The sequence below is a fragment of the Erinaceus europaeus genome, chromosome 12, assembly GCF_950295315.1.
Source record: "Erinaceus europaeus chromosome 12, mEriEur2.1, whole genome shotgun sequence".
Lineage (NCBI taxonomy): Eukaryota > Metazoa > Chordata > Mammalia > Eulipotyphla > Erinaceidae > Erinaceus > Erinaceus europaeus.
Window position 1 is genome coordinate 34,058,750 of NC_080173.1, and position 19,547 is coordinate 34,078,296.

Genomic DNA, 19,547 nt, shown 5'->3' on the forward strand with positions numbered 1-19,547 from the left:
TGCAGGGAATTGAACCTGGGACTTTGAAGCCTCAGGCATGAGAGTCTCTTTGCATAAGCATTATGCTACCTACCCTCCCCCACCTCCTCCCTGCTAAATCTTATTAGAGGATTCCTATTAGTTAAATGCTGCCCTGGAGGCAGCAGGGTGAGACCCTATAAAATAAAAGAGGGAGGTGGGTGGGACTCATCTATTGTAAGAATGCAAAAATCCAGAGGGAAGGGCTGGTCGCCTTAATCCAATCCCAAGGGCTCAGACTGTTTGCTTATATCCATGCAAGGCCTTTCACAAGTCAACTTTTTTTTTTTTTGCCTCCAGGGTTATCACTGGGGCTCAGTGTCTGACTACAAATCCACTGCTCCTGGAGACTATTACCCGCCCCCCCATTTATGTTGCCTTTGTTGTTATTATTGTTATTGCTGTTGTTGTTGGATAGGACAGAGAGAAATCACGAAAGGAAGACAGTGAGGAAGAGAAGGATACCTGCAAACCTGCTTCACCGCTTGTGAAATAAACTCCCTCCAGGTGGGGAGACAGAGGCTCAAACCGAGATCCTTCCGCAGGCCCTTGCACTTAACCCCCGGCCCACCAGGTCAACTTTCTTTCTTTTTATTTATTTATTTATTCATTAATTCCCTTTTGTTGCCCTGTTGTGGTTATTATTGTTATTGTTGATGTCATTCGTTGTTGGATAGGAGAGAAATGGAGAGAGGAGGTGAAGACAGAGAAGGGGAAAGGCAAACACCTGCAGAGCTGCTTCACCGCCTGTGAAGCGACTCCCCTGCAGGTGGGGAGCCGGGGTTCGAACCTGGATCTTTACGCCGGTCCTTGCGCTTTGCGCCACGTGCGCTTAACCCGCTGCACTACCGCCCCATTCCCTCTTTTTCTTTAGGTCAACTTCCTTTTTTATTTTTTCCTTCAGGTCACCTTTCTATTGCTAGCTGCTAGCACCCCACTTGGGTCCATATATGGCAGATAGGAATTCTGCTCTGAACCAGCGATGCCTGCATGCGCGGGCGCTGGCCAGCTGTGCCTCGTCGCCCTTAGCAACCGACACGTTGTGGGCTCGCCCTGAAGCCCTTCGTCGGGCACCAGGTCTGGGCGTCGAGGCATTCGCCAGGCGTTGCTGGCACCCCTTTTGGCGGGCTCTGGCGCTCAGAGGCTCTGCCCCCCTGGCGCTGTCTGTCAACACAGGCGCCGCGCTCCTATTGGTGCAGCGGCCCGCGGCGACCCCGCCCCCTCCCGGCCCCGACGCGAGCACGTTGAGTGGCGGGGGTTCTGCTGAAGAACTGTCGGAGCCGCCGCGGTTCCCGGGGCTGGGCTGCACGGTTGGGGTGCCCGCTTTGGGGTCCCCGAGAAGCGGCTGGGTTGGGAACGCGGCCCGCGGCTACGGGGGGAAGAGGGTGGGTGGGCTGAGAGAGCGACTGGGCGGCGAGGCCGGCCCGCCGCCCCTTCCCCCCCATCCCCCCTCGACTTGGTGAAAGCAGAAGCTTCCTGGAACGTCTCACGCCGACGCCATGGCGGCTGCTGCAGAGGCCGCGGCCCCACCGCCGACGGACGCGAGCTGGGAAGGCGGCGGCGACGACGAGGAGATGAAGCAGTCGCTTCCGGAGCTGGAGTCCTCCCCACAAAATGGCGGCGGCCGCCTCGGCATCGCGGAGCCCGGCGCCGGCGGCGGCGGCGGCGGCGAGCCCGAAGAGACCGCAGCGGCCCAGGCCGGCCCGAGACTCGGCGACGATCCGCCCCAGGCTGCCTCAGAGACGGGCGCGGCTTCTCTGCTCAGGGGCTTCGAAGAGCTCGAAAGACCCGTTAGGAGGAGTTTTCAGATCCCCAGGAAGAGCAGAGAAAAGAAAGGTGGTGCTTCCCCCTCCCTCCACCTCCCCTCTCTCCTTCTCTCTTCCCTCCATCTTTCATTAGAATCTGTCTCTTCCCCACGCCCATCCGAGACACGCAGGCAGCGCCAGCCGCCTCTCCTCAGGCCGCGGCCACCCCGCGCAAGTTGCAAGTGGCTGTAGGTCTGAAGCTTGTCCGTCTGTCAGGCTGTGAGCTCCCGGAGAGGAAAGAGGGTGCCGGGCGCCCCTCCTTCCCCGTTCCCCACCCCGAAAGCCGAGAAGAGCCGGCGTGTCTTCCCAACGATGCTTCTGAGAAGTCTCTCTGCGGAAATAGCCCGCGGCCACGGATTCTGGGCCTTTCTGCAAGGCTGTTGGCCTCTCCCCATGGAAATCGTCAGCCCTTCCGGGTCTCCTTGAAATCTGATTGATGCCAGCGCCTTCCACCTGTGTAGAAATCGTCACTAGATGTGATTCATAGTCCGATGTGTCATCACACTTCCATTTCCACGTAGATCATTTTCTTGATGCTGGAGTGTTAGATGAAATATGCCTCGCTCTTCTTAGAAGTCCAGTCTTAGCATGCTTTTTTTTTTTTTTTTTTTTTTTCCTTCTTGCATATAGGAAGAATGGGAAGGTAGGTTCTTGGTGCAGTAATTTACCGATGGAAAAAGAAGAAAAGTTGAGAGGTTACCTTATGCCCAAGAATCACCAAGTTAATTTTCGCGATGAGAGAACTTAAAAGATTTTCAAGTCCAGTCTAGTTTGGGGAATATATGGGAACAGTTAAATGAACTACACTTTTTTTTTTTTTTTTAACTTGGTGCTATATTTGACACAGTTCTAAGAGATCAAGAGTTAGTATTGCTTCCTTTTACATTATTTCCCCACAATCCAGTGGTTTGGAATATTCTAGATTTAATCATCTTAAACCCTCTTTAGCTTTTACAGCGTGGCTTAGTTTTGTATAATTTACTTGGGAAAATATTTTATCTGTAGATTCTGTGATTTTAGACCTAGTATAGACTTATGAAGCATGTGCTTCTACTTTTTAGTGCATAACCAGCTCCATTGCACAATTGCTGTTGTCAACGTTTTTATCAAGAAGATACACGTGAATTCCAACTCCATTTTCAGAAGACAAACCCAAGGAACTTTGACTTGAGAAGTCATCTTGATAAAGATGCAGTTAACCTTATGCCCACTGGCATGAGGAATATTGGTAGCAGTAGCTTCTGAGTTAGTGTAGTTTATTGTAGGATTCAAGAGAATACTTGGAAAAGTCAAAGTTGTCAAGTCGTTTGGTTTATTTAGTTGAGATATGTAATAACCTACATGAGGAAAGATGTCCACCCTAAACTGTCACTTGGTAGAGAGTAGGCTAGTGTACATTTACTTGGGCGCTGGATGTGAGGTAGAAGATGGAGCATTTTTCAGTAAAATAAAAATTTTGAAATCCCACTGTTTTTTAAGTACACAATATAATTTATGGTATATTGCACACCATGATCTACCTCTTTAATTTTTGATAACACTAGAAAACAAGACCTCTAAATCCTCACAATTTCTTCTGAAATGAAGAAGTCACTAAGAAAGGTTGAAAGATAACTTTGTGTGTGTGATTACTTAAATCCAGAGGCTACTGTTGGTTTGTTGGAAAAGTCATGACATATTTTTCTGTGTTTCAATGCAAAATGCATCATGACTTTCCCAACAACCCAGTATAAAGTAGACAAAAGTTGAGCACACTAAAGGTGGGCACAAAGATTTAGAGATATAAATTCTACAAGTTTTTCCCAGAGTCAGATGTCCTTTGGGAAAAATTTATATTTTTATACATTTATATAAAATCTTATTTTATAGGCAGATTTATTTATTTATTTATTTATTTTTACTGCCTTACTGCAGCCAGGAAAGTTATATCTAGGTAAGGAAACTAGCAGAGTAGATTTTTTTTTCATGTTTATTGAAATGAATAATTTTTAACGTGCATAGATATTTGTATACGGATCTGAACTATTCAAAATAATGCCATAGTGATTTAAATAGTGCTTTTAAAAATTCAACAGCTACTTGACCACCATGGACACTTCTTCCTGTCTAGGCGGAAAAAGGCTATTTTATTTTTTGAGCAAGTACATTGCTCAGTTTTGACTTGTGGTGGTACCAGCCAGGAATTGAACTTTGGACCTACAAGGATCTCAGTCATGAAAGTCTGTTTTATGAACTGCGGTGCCATTTCCCCAGTGAAAAGGCCGTTTGTGAATAGAAATTAAAAAATTGTAATTATATACTTTTAAAAGACGGTGAAAAAGAAAAGCAGAACATTATTCTGGCACATGCAGTGTTGGGATTGAATTTGGGACCTCATGCTCAACACTAGCCACTACACCTCTTGGGGGTGGGGGAGGTCATTACTTTTCATTGTTAAAATTGCTTTATCAGATACTGTTAACTTCTAATTTTTAAACTAGTACATCCCAAATTTTACTCCTCTTGGAAGGCTTGAAAAGTATTGCTTTATAGATAGGATTTGATAGGTTTTATTACCATCTGAACCTCGTCATGACTATTAGGTCATTTTCAGCAGATACTTGAACATTTCACTATCAAAGCATTCATCTTAAGATATGGAATGCTTGCTTATAAGTAATTTCTAGTGAAACTTAGAATCAGGACTCATTTTTTTGTTACTTTGAAAAGTAGATAGGGATTATAACTTGATCCCAAGTTCTTTACTTGGTTGTACCAAAAGCATGGCATGCTGCTCTTGCCAAATAATGTCTAGATCTTACAATACTTAATTGTGGGCATTGTTTGAAACAGTTTGCATGGATAAACTAAATCTCAAAAGTGCTAGGTAATAGGTATACATTGTACAGATGAGGAAATTGAAGTACTGAGAGGTTGAATAACTTGCCCAAGAACATGCAGCTAGTAAATGGCGGGGTTGAAATTTGAACCTAGATATTGAATACGATAATACTTACACATCTCAAATTTTAGCAAGATTAAAAAAAAAAGTGTTTTAGTTAGAAATTGATCTGACCTATTGGTTATTAAATCAAAGTTTTGATTTTTTTTTTTTTAAGATATGTTTAGTATGTCTTCACTTCTATTGAATTGACTGGGCCACATTATATAAAAGAGGCATTGTTCTTAAGTTTAACCAAATTGTAGAACTGAATTTGGTTATTAGATGTTTTACTATATCTTTTGCTCTTAAGTCCAATATTATGTCATCAGACATAAATTAAGTTGGAAATTGTTGGTAATTATTGAATAATAAGATTTTTTTACTCTCCAAAATTGGAAAATGAAGTAGTGATGGTCCGTTCATTTTATGGAAAATTAATGTGTTCTGTAATGGACAAAGGAGATTCACAAATTAACTGCACTCCTTCACTTATGTACAAACCACCAGCTTCTCAAAATTAATTAATTCTTGTCAACAACTTTCATTTCTCTTCATAAACATTGTAGTAGTCTCTTGTTTTTAATATTTTATTTATTTTTTAGTTAGAGATACAGAGATGAAAAGATACCAGAGCACTGCCTTATTGGTGCTGGTAACTAAACCTGGGATCTGAGAGATTTAGGCATGAAAGTCATTTGCATAACGTTTATGCTAACTCCCTAATCCTTGAGATGTCTGATATAAACCTCTTCTAAAATTATAAAATAGAATTTTAAGGCAATTTGCTTGAGGTTTCTGTAGTTACATTTGAGTAACTGGCTTCTAAGTACAATAGATCTTTCCTGCTTGGATCGACCTTATCGGTAAAGTGACTGGAAACTCATTCACCAAAACTTTTAGATAGGTGCAGTTCAATTCCAAGTAATTGAGGTGAAACTTTCTTTGTCCTAAAAGTCAGTTGTTTGAGTTTTGTGTTTGTCTCTGCATCTCTGCCAGTATATATTATTTTTTTCTTTTTCCTTCCTCCTCACCTTTTTTCTTTTTCTTTTTCCTTCCTTCCTTTTTTTTTTTTTTTTTTTGCCACTAGGGTTATTGCTGAGGCCTGCCTACATGAAGAATTCACTGCTCCCAGCCATAATTTTTCCCATATATATGTGTGTGTGTGTATGTGTATATATATATATATATATATATATATATATATATATATATGGCCCTTTTTAATTAATTATATTAGATAGGACAGAGAAATTGAAAGGGGAAGGGGAAACAGGGAGAAAGACACCTGCAGACCTGCTTCACAACTTGTGAAGTGACCCCATGCAGGTGGGGACCTGTGTGCTCAACTGGGTGCTTACCCATTCCTAAGGTTTTGTTTGTAGTAATCTTACTTGACTGAAGGAAAGAATTTAAGAAATCATAAGTACATTATTGTGTGGAACCAAGTGGATATTTATTGTATTGTAATAATAACCAATAGACACCACAACTAGATTCAGAAAGGACTGCAGAATATATGTGACCCCCAACTTTTTGCTGTTTTTTTCCCCCTGTGAATCAGTTATTTTTAATTGGAAGGTATGTTTCATATTCATATGATAAGGGTAGTCTTTTTTAAAGTTTATGTTGTTTCTACATAGATGTACATGTTATTTCCTTAAAAACACAGTTCAGCATTGACGGGTTATTAAAAATGAAGGGAAATGTTTTTTTGATTAAGAAAGCCATTTGATTAGCTAAAATTTTATTTATTCTAATGGCTTAAATATAACATTAAATTCTGGGTGTGGTTTGTATACTATAGGTAATTTTATTTGTTTGTTTGTTTACCAGAGCACTGCTTAGTTCTGACTTGGGTGCTGGGGATTGAACCTGGGCCTTTTCGTGCCTCAGACATAGAAGTCTTTTTTGCATAAGCATCATGCTATCTTTCTTCCCCCGCCCACTATAGTGTTTAATGATACTGAGAATGAGAAAGAAGACTGGAGTTCTGGTTTTGATTCTGTGAAATAACCAGTTTCCTCATAATGAGTTATAAATCTTTATTGCACGTTTTTCTAAATCTGTGCTTCATCTATAACATGTCTAGTCAGTTTTTGATGGGGAAACCTTGTGAATTATGGTTAGAAATAATCCTGAAGCATCTTCCTGACATACATTTGATGAAAATACTGCAAGCAATACTTTAGTTACTGTGTAATTCTGTTGCTATTCCTGTTCATCTTCAGATCCAAAGGGAATATGTTACATCATTTGACCTTGTAAAATGCACACAAGTTAGAAGTTTTTAAAAAGAGAAATAACAGGGTCAGGCCGGGCGCAGCGGGTTAAGTGCACATGGCGTAAAGCACAAGGATAGTCGTAAGGCTCCCTACCTGCAGGGGAGTCGCTTCACAGGCGGTGAAGCAGGTCTGCAGGTGTCTGTCTTTCTCTCCCCCTCTCTGTCTTCCCCTCCTCTCTCCATTTCTCTCTGTCCTATCCAACAATGAATGACATCAACAATAACAATAATAACCACAACAAGGCAACAAAAAGGGGAAAAAATGGCCTCCAGGAGCAGTGGATTCATTGTGTAGGTGCTGGGCCCCAGCAATAACCCTGGAGGCAAAAAAAAAGTAGAAATAACAAACTTAGATAACAGTTTTTGTTCTTTTATAACTAATTTATGTTTAAGTATTCCAAATAATTATCTAATATGAGGAAACAGTCGTATTTTTCAAGCTCTTACGTATACATGTCTTTTTTCCTTATAAAGTAAAAATACAGTATTTGGAACCCCAGTTGTCTCATTCATTCATAAACTGTGACCTGGGGCCAATTTAACATTTACTGTCATTTTTAAATATTTATTTTATTTTTTATTTATTATTGGATAGAGACAGAAACTGAGAGGATAGGGGAAGATACAGAGAGACCTGTAGCCCTGCTTCACCACTCGTGAAGCTTTCTCCCTGCAGGTGGGGACCAGGGGCTTGAACCTGGGTCCATGTGCACTGTAATGTGTGCAGTTAACCAGGGGCACCACCACCTGGTCCCGGCAATTTAACATTTACTCTCAGTTTCACTTATGAAATAGACAATAATTCTCACGTGGTGGTCTTGATCAAATGAGATAATACATGTAAAACTCTTAGTATAGAATCTAAAAATTAATAATGATCACTAGTGGATATACTGGGTAATTGTCAAAATCTGGAGAATAATAGATATATTAAATACTGATTTCCTTAAGGGAAATTATTACATTAAATGCTCTATTCCTCATTTGGATAGTCACATTGATTTTATTGCCTCAAATAATGGTCCATAATTAAGACTGTGCTGTATATGTTTTTTGTAAAATCTGTGACTGGATCTGTTGATAGGACAGAGAAATTGAAAGAGGAGAGTGACATGAAATTCATAAAAATAATTGCATAATTTTACTTATATAGAAATGATACATAGGAAGAAAAATATAAAGTATAATTCTGAACTAGCTAGTAAAGTCAGTTTAGGCATTTAGAATACAAAATCTGTAGGACACAAGATACTGATAACGCCCAAAGTGTTCTACCTTTTGCTGTTTTCATTCACAAGAGATTTTTCTCCCGGGCAGTTTACTTTTAATACATTTAATGAGATAGGATTTTGTTTTGGGAAAAGCAAAACTGCTAAAACACTTTTGAGAATTAATAATGTTAATTTCTGTATCTGATTTACTTTTTCACTTTTGATTAATTTGTTAATGGAAATGGTGTTGGGGTTAAGTTAACTAAGGAAAGTTTTTTTCTTTTTTATGTTGACTTAGATTTATGTGTTAGAGGGAAGAGAAAAGACATGCATTACTGGCACATTTTGGGGATCAAAATGCTTGTAAGCTCAATACTTCCTCGTGCCCCATGCCAGGTTGCAAAAATCCAGCTTTTTAAAAATTTAATGTATTTGTAATTTAATGTATTGGATAGAGACAGAAATTGAGAAGGGAAGGAATTAGAGAAGAAGAGAGAGACACCTGCAGCTCTACTTCATCAGTCATGAAGCTTTCCCCCTACAGGTAGTGACGGGTTTTGAACCTAGTTCCTCGCACACTGTAGTATATACTCTTAACCAGGTGCACCACCACCTGGCCCCCACAAAAATCTCTTTTTTATTTAAAGTCATAATTGGCACACTCTAGATATGAGAACCTATGAAGACTATTCACATATTGTTTCTCTCACCACCCCCAACCCCAGTATGGTAGAGAACAATCTTCACAAAAATGTTTTTATTCTAATGATTCTGTAAAACATTACAATTAATGCATCTCTTCTGAGCTTTTAGTTGAAACATTTTTGTATATTGTTGAATTTGTGACACCTCATTTAAATATTTTGGTAGAGAATATATTTGTATTTACTGAATAAACAAAAATCTTGACAAAGTTTACTTTTAAAAAATTTTTTTATTTCCCCTCTCTGTCCCAGTTTGTTTATGTATTTACTGTTTATTCATGAGAGAAAAAAGGAGAGAACCAGAGCATCACTCTTGCAATTGTGATGCTAAACATTGGTTTTGGGACCTCATGTTTGTGAGTTCAAAGCTTTATCCAATGAGTCACCTCTAGTTTACTCTTTTTTTTAACCAGAGCACTGCTCAATTCTGGCTTATGGGGATTGAACCTGTGATTTGGACCCTCAGAAAGAGTCTCTTTACATAACCATTATGCTACCTCCCCCCGCCCTGCTCTCATTTTCACTTAGTTTTCAGTTACTCAGTTTTCACCTATTTAAGCTTAAAATTACTTAGGGCCACTGCTCATAGTTCTTGTTACTGGCATAAAATGAATAACATTGAACATGATATAGTTGTTGGCTACCAATTTGACTATACAACATTGTGTGATAGTTTGCTTTCTTCTTTACTCCTAGACAATATTTTTATTACAGTAATACGGACTTTACTTATTTTCTAAATAGCTATGTATTTTAAATGTTTTCACACTTATGGTATAAGCATTTTATTAGCTGAACAAGATCCTGGATAAGCTATTTCAGTGATACTTTAAAATAGGAGTTGAGACAATTTGTGAATATGCTGGTTATTCTGAGAGTCATTAAACTACTTGGGTTGCCTGATATAGGTTCACAAAATCAAACTAGTTGCTGCATATGTAATGCCATATGTTCATTGTTGAAGCAACTGACTAAGCATCAGATTTGAATTTTTCTTAAGTGAATATCATTTGCATAGCCTTGATCCATTTAATTTTATTTAAAAGTTAAACCCACAAAAATATAAAAACTATAAGGTGAAATCTCAACTACTTATTTATTTTTTAATTTTAGCACTTTTCCAGCCACTAACTCCAGGCTCTCGAGAATTTGAAGATGTTTTAAATATTCTTCATTCATCTTACCTTGAACCAACTTCAGTTACAAACTTTAACTACAGGCGTGCTTGCTTGGTACATAATGAACTTTTGGAAAAAGAGGTATGTTTTAAATTGTGTTTACTGTGAGAAACTACAGAACCAGTTAATAATCTGGAATTTGGTTTATTTTCCTTTTCTGGCAACAGTTTTAGCAAAACCAAATCATGAACAGGAAAATAAGTCTTGATGACTCGTTTTCCCCCCTAAACGTTGTTACAGCTCTATATTTAGCTGCTCTGTGAAATTGTTGTGAGATTGTGTAAAATAGCTATTTAAAAAATTTAATCTTAAGCATATACAGCTTACATAGTGATTTTATTGTAAAATTATAACAAAATATTTGCTCTTACATGAGTGTGTTATATGGGATCTATAATGATATATATAACTTTGAAGATAATGAGATCAAATTGAGATTTTTGAAGATACATATAATTTCTCCCCATATATTTGTATATGTATAATTATCTCCTGTATAATTATATCTTTGTAGCTGTATGGTTTTAACATCTTCAGTAGAAATTCTTGGTGGAAAAAATATTTTATAAAGGGAAATATTATAGCACATTAGATACTGCATTTAAGTTTCATATAAAAATCTAGGTTTTTGCTTTAGGAAGAGCCAGTGTGTATACTTTTGAGGTAATAAAAATGAGATGTTTAGAAATAATTTGTGTGTGTTGTTTTTTTAATGAATATGAAAAACAACCTTTTTTTTTCCTGTTTAACTTTTATAAGTTGATTACTGAGTGGTACTGGAATTAACTGAAAGGATTTCTAAAGTAGATGATTGCGACTGGTTCATAGACTTTGTGATATGATAGGATTTCCTAATTATATGACAGTTTAATCTAAAATCTTATTACTAATTATTGGTGTTGGTCTGAATTTATATATATATATATATATATATATATATATATATATATATTAGATAGGGGCTTCATATTTTGAAAAATTATATTTTTACCTTTTTTTCTGTTTTATTTTTTATTTGACAGGACAGAGAGAAATTGAGATTGGTGAGAAGATAGAGAGGAAGAAAGATAGATACCTGCAGACCTGCATTACCACTCATGAAGTGTAGCTCCTACAGATGGGGAGCAGAGGCTTGAACCTGGGTCCTTGCACATGTTGATATGTTCACTTAACTGGGTCCTCTTAAACCAGCTTTTTAAAAAAACTATTTTTATTTACTTACTATTGGATAGAGACAGAGAAATTAAGAGGGAAGGGGAAGACAGGGAGAGAGAGAAAGACACCTGCAGCACTACTTCCCACTTAAGAAGATTTCCTCTTGCAGGTGGGGACCAGGGGCTTGAACTGGGTCCTTGCGCACTGTAGCGTGTTGGATTAACCACTGCCTGGCCCCTTAAACCAACTTTAAAAAATATTTTTATTTTATTTATTTTGGATAAAGACAGAGAAATTGAGAGGAAAATAGGAGATAGACACTTGTAGCACTGCTTCACCATTTGTGAAGTCCATTCCCCCCAGGAGGACTGGGGGCTTGAACCCAGGTCGTTGCACACTGTCATGTCTGTGCTCAACCAGGTGCGCTACCATCCAGCCTCTAAAATCAACATTTAAGCAACATACCATGCTAAGTAAAATGAAATCCAAAGAGAACTAAAGCATGAGCTTAAAATCTATGCGAGAGTTGGAATATTGTAAAACTTTAGTAGAAAACTAATTGTAATTGGTAAATACTACATAGTATTTTGATGATATTGTAAGAGCGAAGGACCAATTAATAAAATGAAAGAGCAGAAACTAGAAGTAGAGAAAAGATAATTTCTATTTGGATTTCTTGGAAATAAAATTCATGAATCTTTTAACTTGAAAAACAGTAACCACATGTGAAGGATTTACTCAGTTTAATTTCATCTAGTTTACAGAAAAGAGAAGAGAACTGAAGTCTGATGGTCGTTTAGATAAAGAACTTTCAGAATCTTATGCATTTCTGATGGTTGATCGATATCAGGTGAGTTGAATATCTGATAAAAATTAAGTAGATTTTGCCATTATTCATTAACATATTTGATAATTAAAATATCTTGTAATGTATAAGTAGTAAATAGAAGAGGTGATTGTTTAGTAATTTGTTTTTTAAAACATGTTTGTCTTTATTATTGGGATATAACTCAGCTGGTAGAATGTAAACCATGACATCTTGAGGGCCATGGGCTTGAACCCCATCGTTACATGTGTTCCATTTTGATGTTCTCTTTTTGCAGTTGGTGTTGGTGTCTTTTTTTAACTTTTTTATATTTATTCCCTTTTGTCACCCTTGTTGTTTTATTCTAGTTATTATTGTTGTTATTGATGTTGTTGTTGCTGGATAGGATAGAGAGAAATGGAGAGAGGAGAGGAATACAGAGAGGGGGAGAGCAAGATAAGTCACCTGCAGACCTGCCTCACTGCCTGTGAAGCGACTCCCCTGCAGAATGACTCCTCCTCTGTGAATGATGACGTGGTGCTGTGTTATTTCTCCTATCTCTTCTTTCTATTCTCTATGTCTAAAATAAATAATGAGAAAATTGGCTTGAGTTGGTTGCTCAGATGTGGAATTATACATGCCAAAGGTCTAGGGTTTATTCCCTGGAACTGCATAATAAAGAGAGCATCAGGAAACAGATATTTCACTGGATAAGACACATGTTTACCATGATTGTGACTAAGTTTAGTCCCTGTTAGGACATGGGAGGTGCAGTAGCATGGGGGAAACTCCAGAGTTATGGTATCGTATCTCCTCCTTTCTGTATCTCTGAATGAAAGAAATGACCTGGAGTGAAATTGCACATGCTTAAGACACGAACACCAGGGAGGCGGCGGTAGCACAGTGGGTTAAACGCATGTGGCACAAAGTGTGAGAGCCAGCATAAGGATCCCTGTTGGAGCTTCTGACTCCCCACCTGCAGGCGAGTCGCTTCACAGGCAGTGAGGCAGGTCTGCAGGTGTCTTATCTTGTTCTCCCCCTCTCTGTATTCCCCTCCTCTCTCCATTTCTCTATCCTATCCAGCAACGACAACATCAATAAGAACAATAGTAACTAGAATAAAACAACAAGGGTGACAAAAGGGAATAAATATAAAAAAGTTAAAAAAAGACACCAACACCAACTGCAAAAAGAGAACATCAAAATGTGTTCATGTTGTATTTTCTTTCTCTAGAATGTGCTTGATAGTGGTAATTTTTTAAATTAAAATAGATTATATGTGTTAGGAACTTTTTCTTGTAGTTTATGGTGTTTAGGTTTATCTAGTACATCTTAAAATAGTTTCTGGATCTAATTTTCTGTAAGAATTAATGGCTATTTGTAAGTGATATTAATTCAAAGTAACTGTTACACCCAGCATAAACAAAAACATTACAGTTAAAGTTATGTTGGCAGAAAAGGAACTTTCTTATTGAACTATATGTGTAACATTTATATACTATAGATGATGTGTAGTATAGAAGTTATATTTTATTTAAAGCAAGGTTATAGCTATTTTTGTTTTTAATGTATTATAATTGTAACATGAAGTGTTTTATTTATTTAATAAGGTCCAAAGCATATGTGAAAAAGGATTACAAGTGGGCCAGTCCAAAATAACAATTCTTGGAAGTCCTTCCATGGGTAACTTTTTTTCTTTTTTCATTTATTTACTGTGAAGTTTCCATCTAAAACTATATTTTCTAATTTTGCTATAGTGCTAATTAAATTCATGTATGCTTTGTCAGGTTGCTGGAGAAGGAGACTCACTTTAGGTTCTGCATTATAAGACCAGTTCTGTCTTTTGTTGTTGATTTTCATTTGTAAACTTGATAAAGTCCTTTTAAAATGTTTCTATTCCTTGAGATAATGAAAATTTAGATTAGGTTAATGTTTTTCTTTTTTTTCTTCTGGTTTTATTTTTGCTTTGGTTACATACCACTTGTTTTACTGTCCTTGACATTTTTCCCAAGAAGGTGTCATACTTTTTAAAAATTTTTATCTGTTAGGACTAGGTTAAATATTTGTCTTTTTTTGTGTTTTTGTCCTACTTATTCAAATTCTTGATTTTTCCATCTTTACTAGGTATCTATCTTTCTAGGTATGCTGATCTATTACAAGCTAATCCTTTGGAAGCTGGCACAATGGGTGATGTTGTTATTTTTAAAATAATGAAGGTAATTTATACTTTTATACTTTATATATCAAAGATAAGATTTGATTTGAACTTTGTCTTTCCGAGTTTGGTCACAAAGTATGAATTTGCAATTTAAAGATGCTTTCAAGAATGGTTTGCCTGGCTGAGCAGTGGTGTTACCAGTTAAACACACACACTACATACTACCGTGTACAAGGTGTCAGTACTCCAGCTCCCGCTCCCCACCTGCAGGAGGGCCATTCACAAATGGTGAAGCAGGTCTGCAGGTGTCTTTTTCTCTTTTCTCTGTCTCCCTCTCCCCTCTCTCAGTTTGTCTCCTACAAGTATAATAAAAGAAAAAAGGGAGAAAAAAGACAATGGTCACTAGTAGCAGTGGATTCATCAAGCCCCAGTGATAACTCTGGTGGCAATAAAAATAAAAAAAGAATGGTTTGGGGGCCAGGTGGTATTGCACTCACATTATAGTTTGCAAGGACTCAGGTTCAAGCTGCTGGTCCTCACCTGCAAAGGGGAAAACTTCACAAGTGGTGAAGCAGGTCTGCAGGTATCTCTGTCTCTTTCCCTCTCTATCTCCTCCTCTCTCGATTTCTCTCTCTATCCAATAATAAATAAATAAATATATTTTAAAAAAATAAATAATAAGAATGGTTTACCATTTGTTGATCTGAGAGATTTTCTTTCCAAAAGAGAGAAAGAAGAGGATGATCTATTGGTATTGTCGTTAGGCTAATGAATAGTGTTTTAAATGGAATTTTAATTTGTTTATTAAATGTATTTCTTTATGGTTAGCTCTTCCTCCTTTCTTTCCTTCTTTCCTTCCTTCCTTCCTCCAACCAGTGTTATCATTGGGGCTTAGTGCCTGCCCAACTTCTGCTGGCAGCCATTTTTTTCCTTTTCCTCATCCTTTCTAATAGAACTAGAGAGGGAAAGAGGTAAGATACGGAAATCGGGCAGTAGCACAGCATGTTAACTGCAGGTGGCACAAAGCGCAAGGACTGGCGTAAGAATCCCGGTTCGAGCCCTTGGCTCCCCACCTGCAGGGGGGTCGCTTCACAAGCGGTGAAGAAGGTCTGCAAGTGTCTATCTCTCTGTCTTCCCCTCCTCTCTCCATTTGTCTCTGTCCTATCCAACGATGACATCAATAACAATAATAACTACAACAATAAAACAACAAGGGCAACAAAAGGGAATAAATAATTTAAAAAAAAAAAGGTAAGATACTTGCAGTACTGCTCTGTCACTTGTGAAGTTTGCCCCTTACTCCCCCGAAGTTGGGGACCAGGGTTTTGCATCTAGATTCCCATACATAGTAATGTATGTACTGTACAAGGTGCACCACTGTCCAGCCCCCATGGTTAAATTTATTTTCCTTACTACACTATTGGTAACAAGTGTGTTACTTTATTTCCTGGTGTTAAACGGAAAGAAAATGTTACAGTTGATTTCTATTCAAAGAAATAAAATATTAATGTAATGTAGTCAGTACTTAGTTTAGGTGGACTTAAAATATTTTGGGGGGGGCCAGACAGTGGCACACCTGGTTAAGCATACACACTACAGTGAACAAAGATCTGGGTTCAAACCTCTGGTCCCCACCTGCAGGTGGAAAGCTTCACGAGTGGGTGGTCTGGGTGGTCTGGGAGGTGGTACAGTGGATAAAGCATTGGATTCTCAAGCATGTGGTCCTGAGTTCAGTCCTCGGCAGCACATGTACCTGAGTGATATCTGGTTCTTGCTTTCTCTTATCTTCATGAATAAGTAAATAAAATCTTTAAAAAAAAGAGAGAGAGAGAGAGAGAGAGAGCTTCACGAGTGGTGAAGTAGAGCTGCAGGTATCTCTCTCTGTCTCTATTTCCCCCCCTCTCAGTTTCTGTCAATATACAGTAATAAATAAATCAATGTTTTTAAAATATTTTTCTTTTTTAGGGTAGAATTAAGAGTATTTATGATCCTATGGGTGCAAAAAGTCTGGAATCTGTGTTGAATAAAACTGCTATGGACCCAACACCAAAACATGAGTGCCACATGTCAAAGAATGCCATTAGAATTACATCCCTTTTGGCTTACAGAGCCTATGAGCTTACTCAGGTAGGTATGCCCTGAATCCATGTTAGTGTTATAATCTGTTGGTCACTGAATCCTTTAACGTCTTTCTGTTCCCTCTGCCATCAACTGGCTGGTTTCCTTGAATCACTGTCAGACTCCAAAATGTCTCAGAAACATACACTGACTCCTCAGACTTAACAAGTAATATGTCTGATTCCTTAGCCTAACTCTCCCTGCTTTACAGATTGTCCTTCCAGCTTGGATTTTTGTTTGTTTGTTGTTTGTTTTTTGGTATGATTACTGCCCTCAGTACTCCTTATTTCATTTGGTTATAACCATCTCCTGTCTAACATTACTTAACCTTCAATGTAAAGTTGAAACCCTTGAATTATTTTGTGTGAGACAGTGTCATGAGAGAGAAACCAAAGTACTTTGGTACACCTTATCCCTAGGATTGAACCAGGAGCCTCAGACATGCAAATCCTGTTTTCTAAGAACTGAGATATTTCCGCAGCCTGAAACTCTTTAAATACTTTAATTCATATCATTTGTACTTTAAATTTAGTAGGTATTTTCTGCTATTATTTATTTTTCATTTTTTAAAAGATTTTATTTATTTATGAGAAAGATAGGAGGAGAAAGAACGAGACATCACTATGGTAAATGTACTGCGGGGAATTGAACTTGGGACCTCATGCTTAAGAGTCTGAGGCCACCTCCAGGACCACTATTTTCTGCTTTTATTACTGTTTTTCTAAGCTGAAAACTTAATCATTTTTTTTTTAAATTGCCATTAAGGGGGTTATTGCTGGTGATTATGGTATGCCTGCATGATGAACTCACTGCTCCTGGCAGTCTTTTTTTTTTTTTAATAGCGATAAAAATTGAGAAGGAAAGGGGGTGGGGAGTTAGAGAGACATGTAACACTGCTTCATCACTCCTGACTTCCCCCTTTGTGGGCAGGGATGAAGGCTAGGACCCTGATTCTAGCACATGGTGTTGTGTGTAATCTATTGGCTGTACCACTGTCTGAACTCTAAAATTCATTTTTTAGCTTTATTCAGATGTAGTTACTATAGAATAAGCTTCACATATTTAAAACTGTGACGTTACATGGCTTTTATATGATTCTTGACTATCATGAACTAATATTTTTTAAAATTTTATTTAGTTATTATTGGATAGAGACAGATTGAGAGGGGAAAGGAAACTATAGAGTAAGAGTGACGGAGAGTCACCTGAAGCTCTATTTCACCTCTCCCCCAAAGGTAAGGACCAGGGGCTTTGAACCTGGGTCCTTGCCACCGCCTGACCCCTGAAGTAATTCTTTTTAACAAGCAGAACATATATGGTTGACCCTTGGGCAGCGTGGATGTTAAGAGCCCCTGATCTCTATTCTCCCTCAGTGAAAATCCATAAATAACTTTTTTCTTTCTCTTTTTCAAAAGTTTTTTCTTACTTTTTGTTTGTTATAGGGTAGATACAGAGGAATCTAGAAAGGAGGGAGAGAGAGAGAGAAAGAGACATAGAGACAATTGTCTGCAGCATTGCTTCTCTACTTGTGAAGCTTTCTGCTTGTAGGTGGGTGGGTTGTGGGGTAGGGCTTGAATCTGAGTCCTTATACACTGTAATGCGTTTGCTTAACTGATTGTGCCACCACCTGGCTCCATATTTCCACAATGATTACTTAACTTTTCTAACAGGTTTTCTTAAAATATTTATATATTTTTTATGAGTGTGAGTATGTGTATAAGAGGGAGAGAGCTGCACTAAGTACTGCTCAGCTCTTGCATATAGCAGTGCTCTGGATTGAAGCTGGGCTACACTCCTGAACTATATCTCCATCCCTGTATAATGCTCCCTAAATTTATAGTCACTTGGCATATACGGGAAGGAGAGAGTTGACTTCAGGATGCCACACAAAAATCGTGCGAAGCTTGAGGTTCTTATAGTCAGGCCTCAGTATCAACAGATTACACTTAGGCTGATCAGCCATCCAACATTCTAGGTTGTTTGAATCTGAATGTAGAACCCATGGACCTGCTTGTGTAAATTCTTTTATTTATTTAATTTTTTTCTCTTTTATTGCCCTTGTTTTATTGTTGTTGTTATTGATGTCGTTGTTGGATAGAACAGAGAGAAATCAAGAGAGATGGGGAAGGCAAAAGGGGGAGAGAAAGATAGACACCTGCAGACCTGCTTTACCCCTTGTGAATCAACTCCCCTGCAGGTGGGGAGCTGGGGACTCCAACCAGGATCATTACTCCAGTCCTTGTGCTTGGCGCCATGTGAGCTTAACCCACTGCGCTACCACCTGACCCCCCCTGCCTGTGTAAATTCTAACTAGTGTTCAGGGTTCAACAACATGCCTAAATGGATTATATGTGAAAAGTAATGGTGCTAATCACCCCAGAAGTACCTTTTTTTCCTTTACTTAAATGAAATTTATTCCTCTTTTATCTTATTTTTTAAAGTTTTATTTATTGACTAGGAAGATAGTAAATGGTTATGCAAAAAGACTTCTCTGTGCCTGGGGCTTCAGTGTCCCAGGCTCAGTCCTAACATAATAAAAGCTAGAGCTAAATAGTGCTCTGGTTTAAAATTTCAAATAAGACTTTTTTTTTTTTTTTAATTGGAGGAAGAGAGAACTAGAACATCACTGTGGTATACACAAGACTGGGATTGAACTCAGGGCCTCTTGAAGATATATTTGTTTTATAAGGGAGAAGGAGATAGGTCAGGTGGAACTGGGGTGTTGCACTTGGTACCTTAGATATGGAAATCTTTGCACTTCATCTGCTCAGCACCTCCCAGCCCTGTGTAGGTCTTTGAGTAAAAGTTAAGCAGTCATCTGGGCTGACTCAGTTTTACCTTTTGGTAGGATTGGTACATACTAATTACTGATTTTTTTTTTCCCTGAGCAGAACTTATAAAATGACTTGATGCTTCCAAAACAACTACCTGGCATTTTTAGAGCCACAGTAATTTTTAAATTAATACTTTTGCAAAGGAATGGATTTTGAGGGCAAGTGTTTCGTTTCTAACCTCTATTTTAACTTTTTTATTGGATAGAGACAAATTGAGAGGAAAGGAGAGAGAAGAAGGGGGGAGAGAAAGAGAGACTGGCAGCTCTACTACATTGTTCTCAAAGTTTTAACCCTGCAGGTGGTGGGGGGGGACCTGGGGACTTCAGCCTATCTCCTTTCCCATGGTTACATGTGCAC

At 38.3% G+C, this 19,547-nt stretch overlaps 1 protein-coding gene across 4 annotated transcripts in view; it reads left to right on the plus strand.

The window, feature by feature from the left end:
• The first annotated feature begins 1,338 nt into the window (after positions 1-1,338).
• The window catches only part of TASOR (transcription activation suppressor), a 72,501-nt gene continuing 54,292 nt past the window's right edge, over positions 1,339-19,547 (plus strand). For 2 of the 4 annotated variants that reach the window (XM_060203078.1, XM_060203079.1), the window contains exons 1-6: positions 1,339-1,854; positions 10,056-10,201; positions 12,033-12,125; positions 13,691-13,763; positions 14,205-14,296; positions 16,204-16,365. In XM_060203078.1, coding sequence (XP_060059061.1) covers positions 1,518-1,854; positions 10,056-10,201; positions 12,033-12,125; positions 13,691-13,763; positions 14,205-14,296; positions 16,204-16,365 — 903 coding nt within the window. In that variant the 5' untranslated portion in view covers positions 1,339-1,517. The remainder of the gene's footprint in view (positions 1,855-10,055; positions 10,202-12,032; positions 12,126-13,690; positions 13,764-14,204; positions 14,297-16,203; positions 16,366-19,547) is intronic. The other 2 variants (XM_060203076.1, XM_060203077.1) reach the window with 1 other exon arrangement.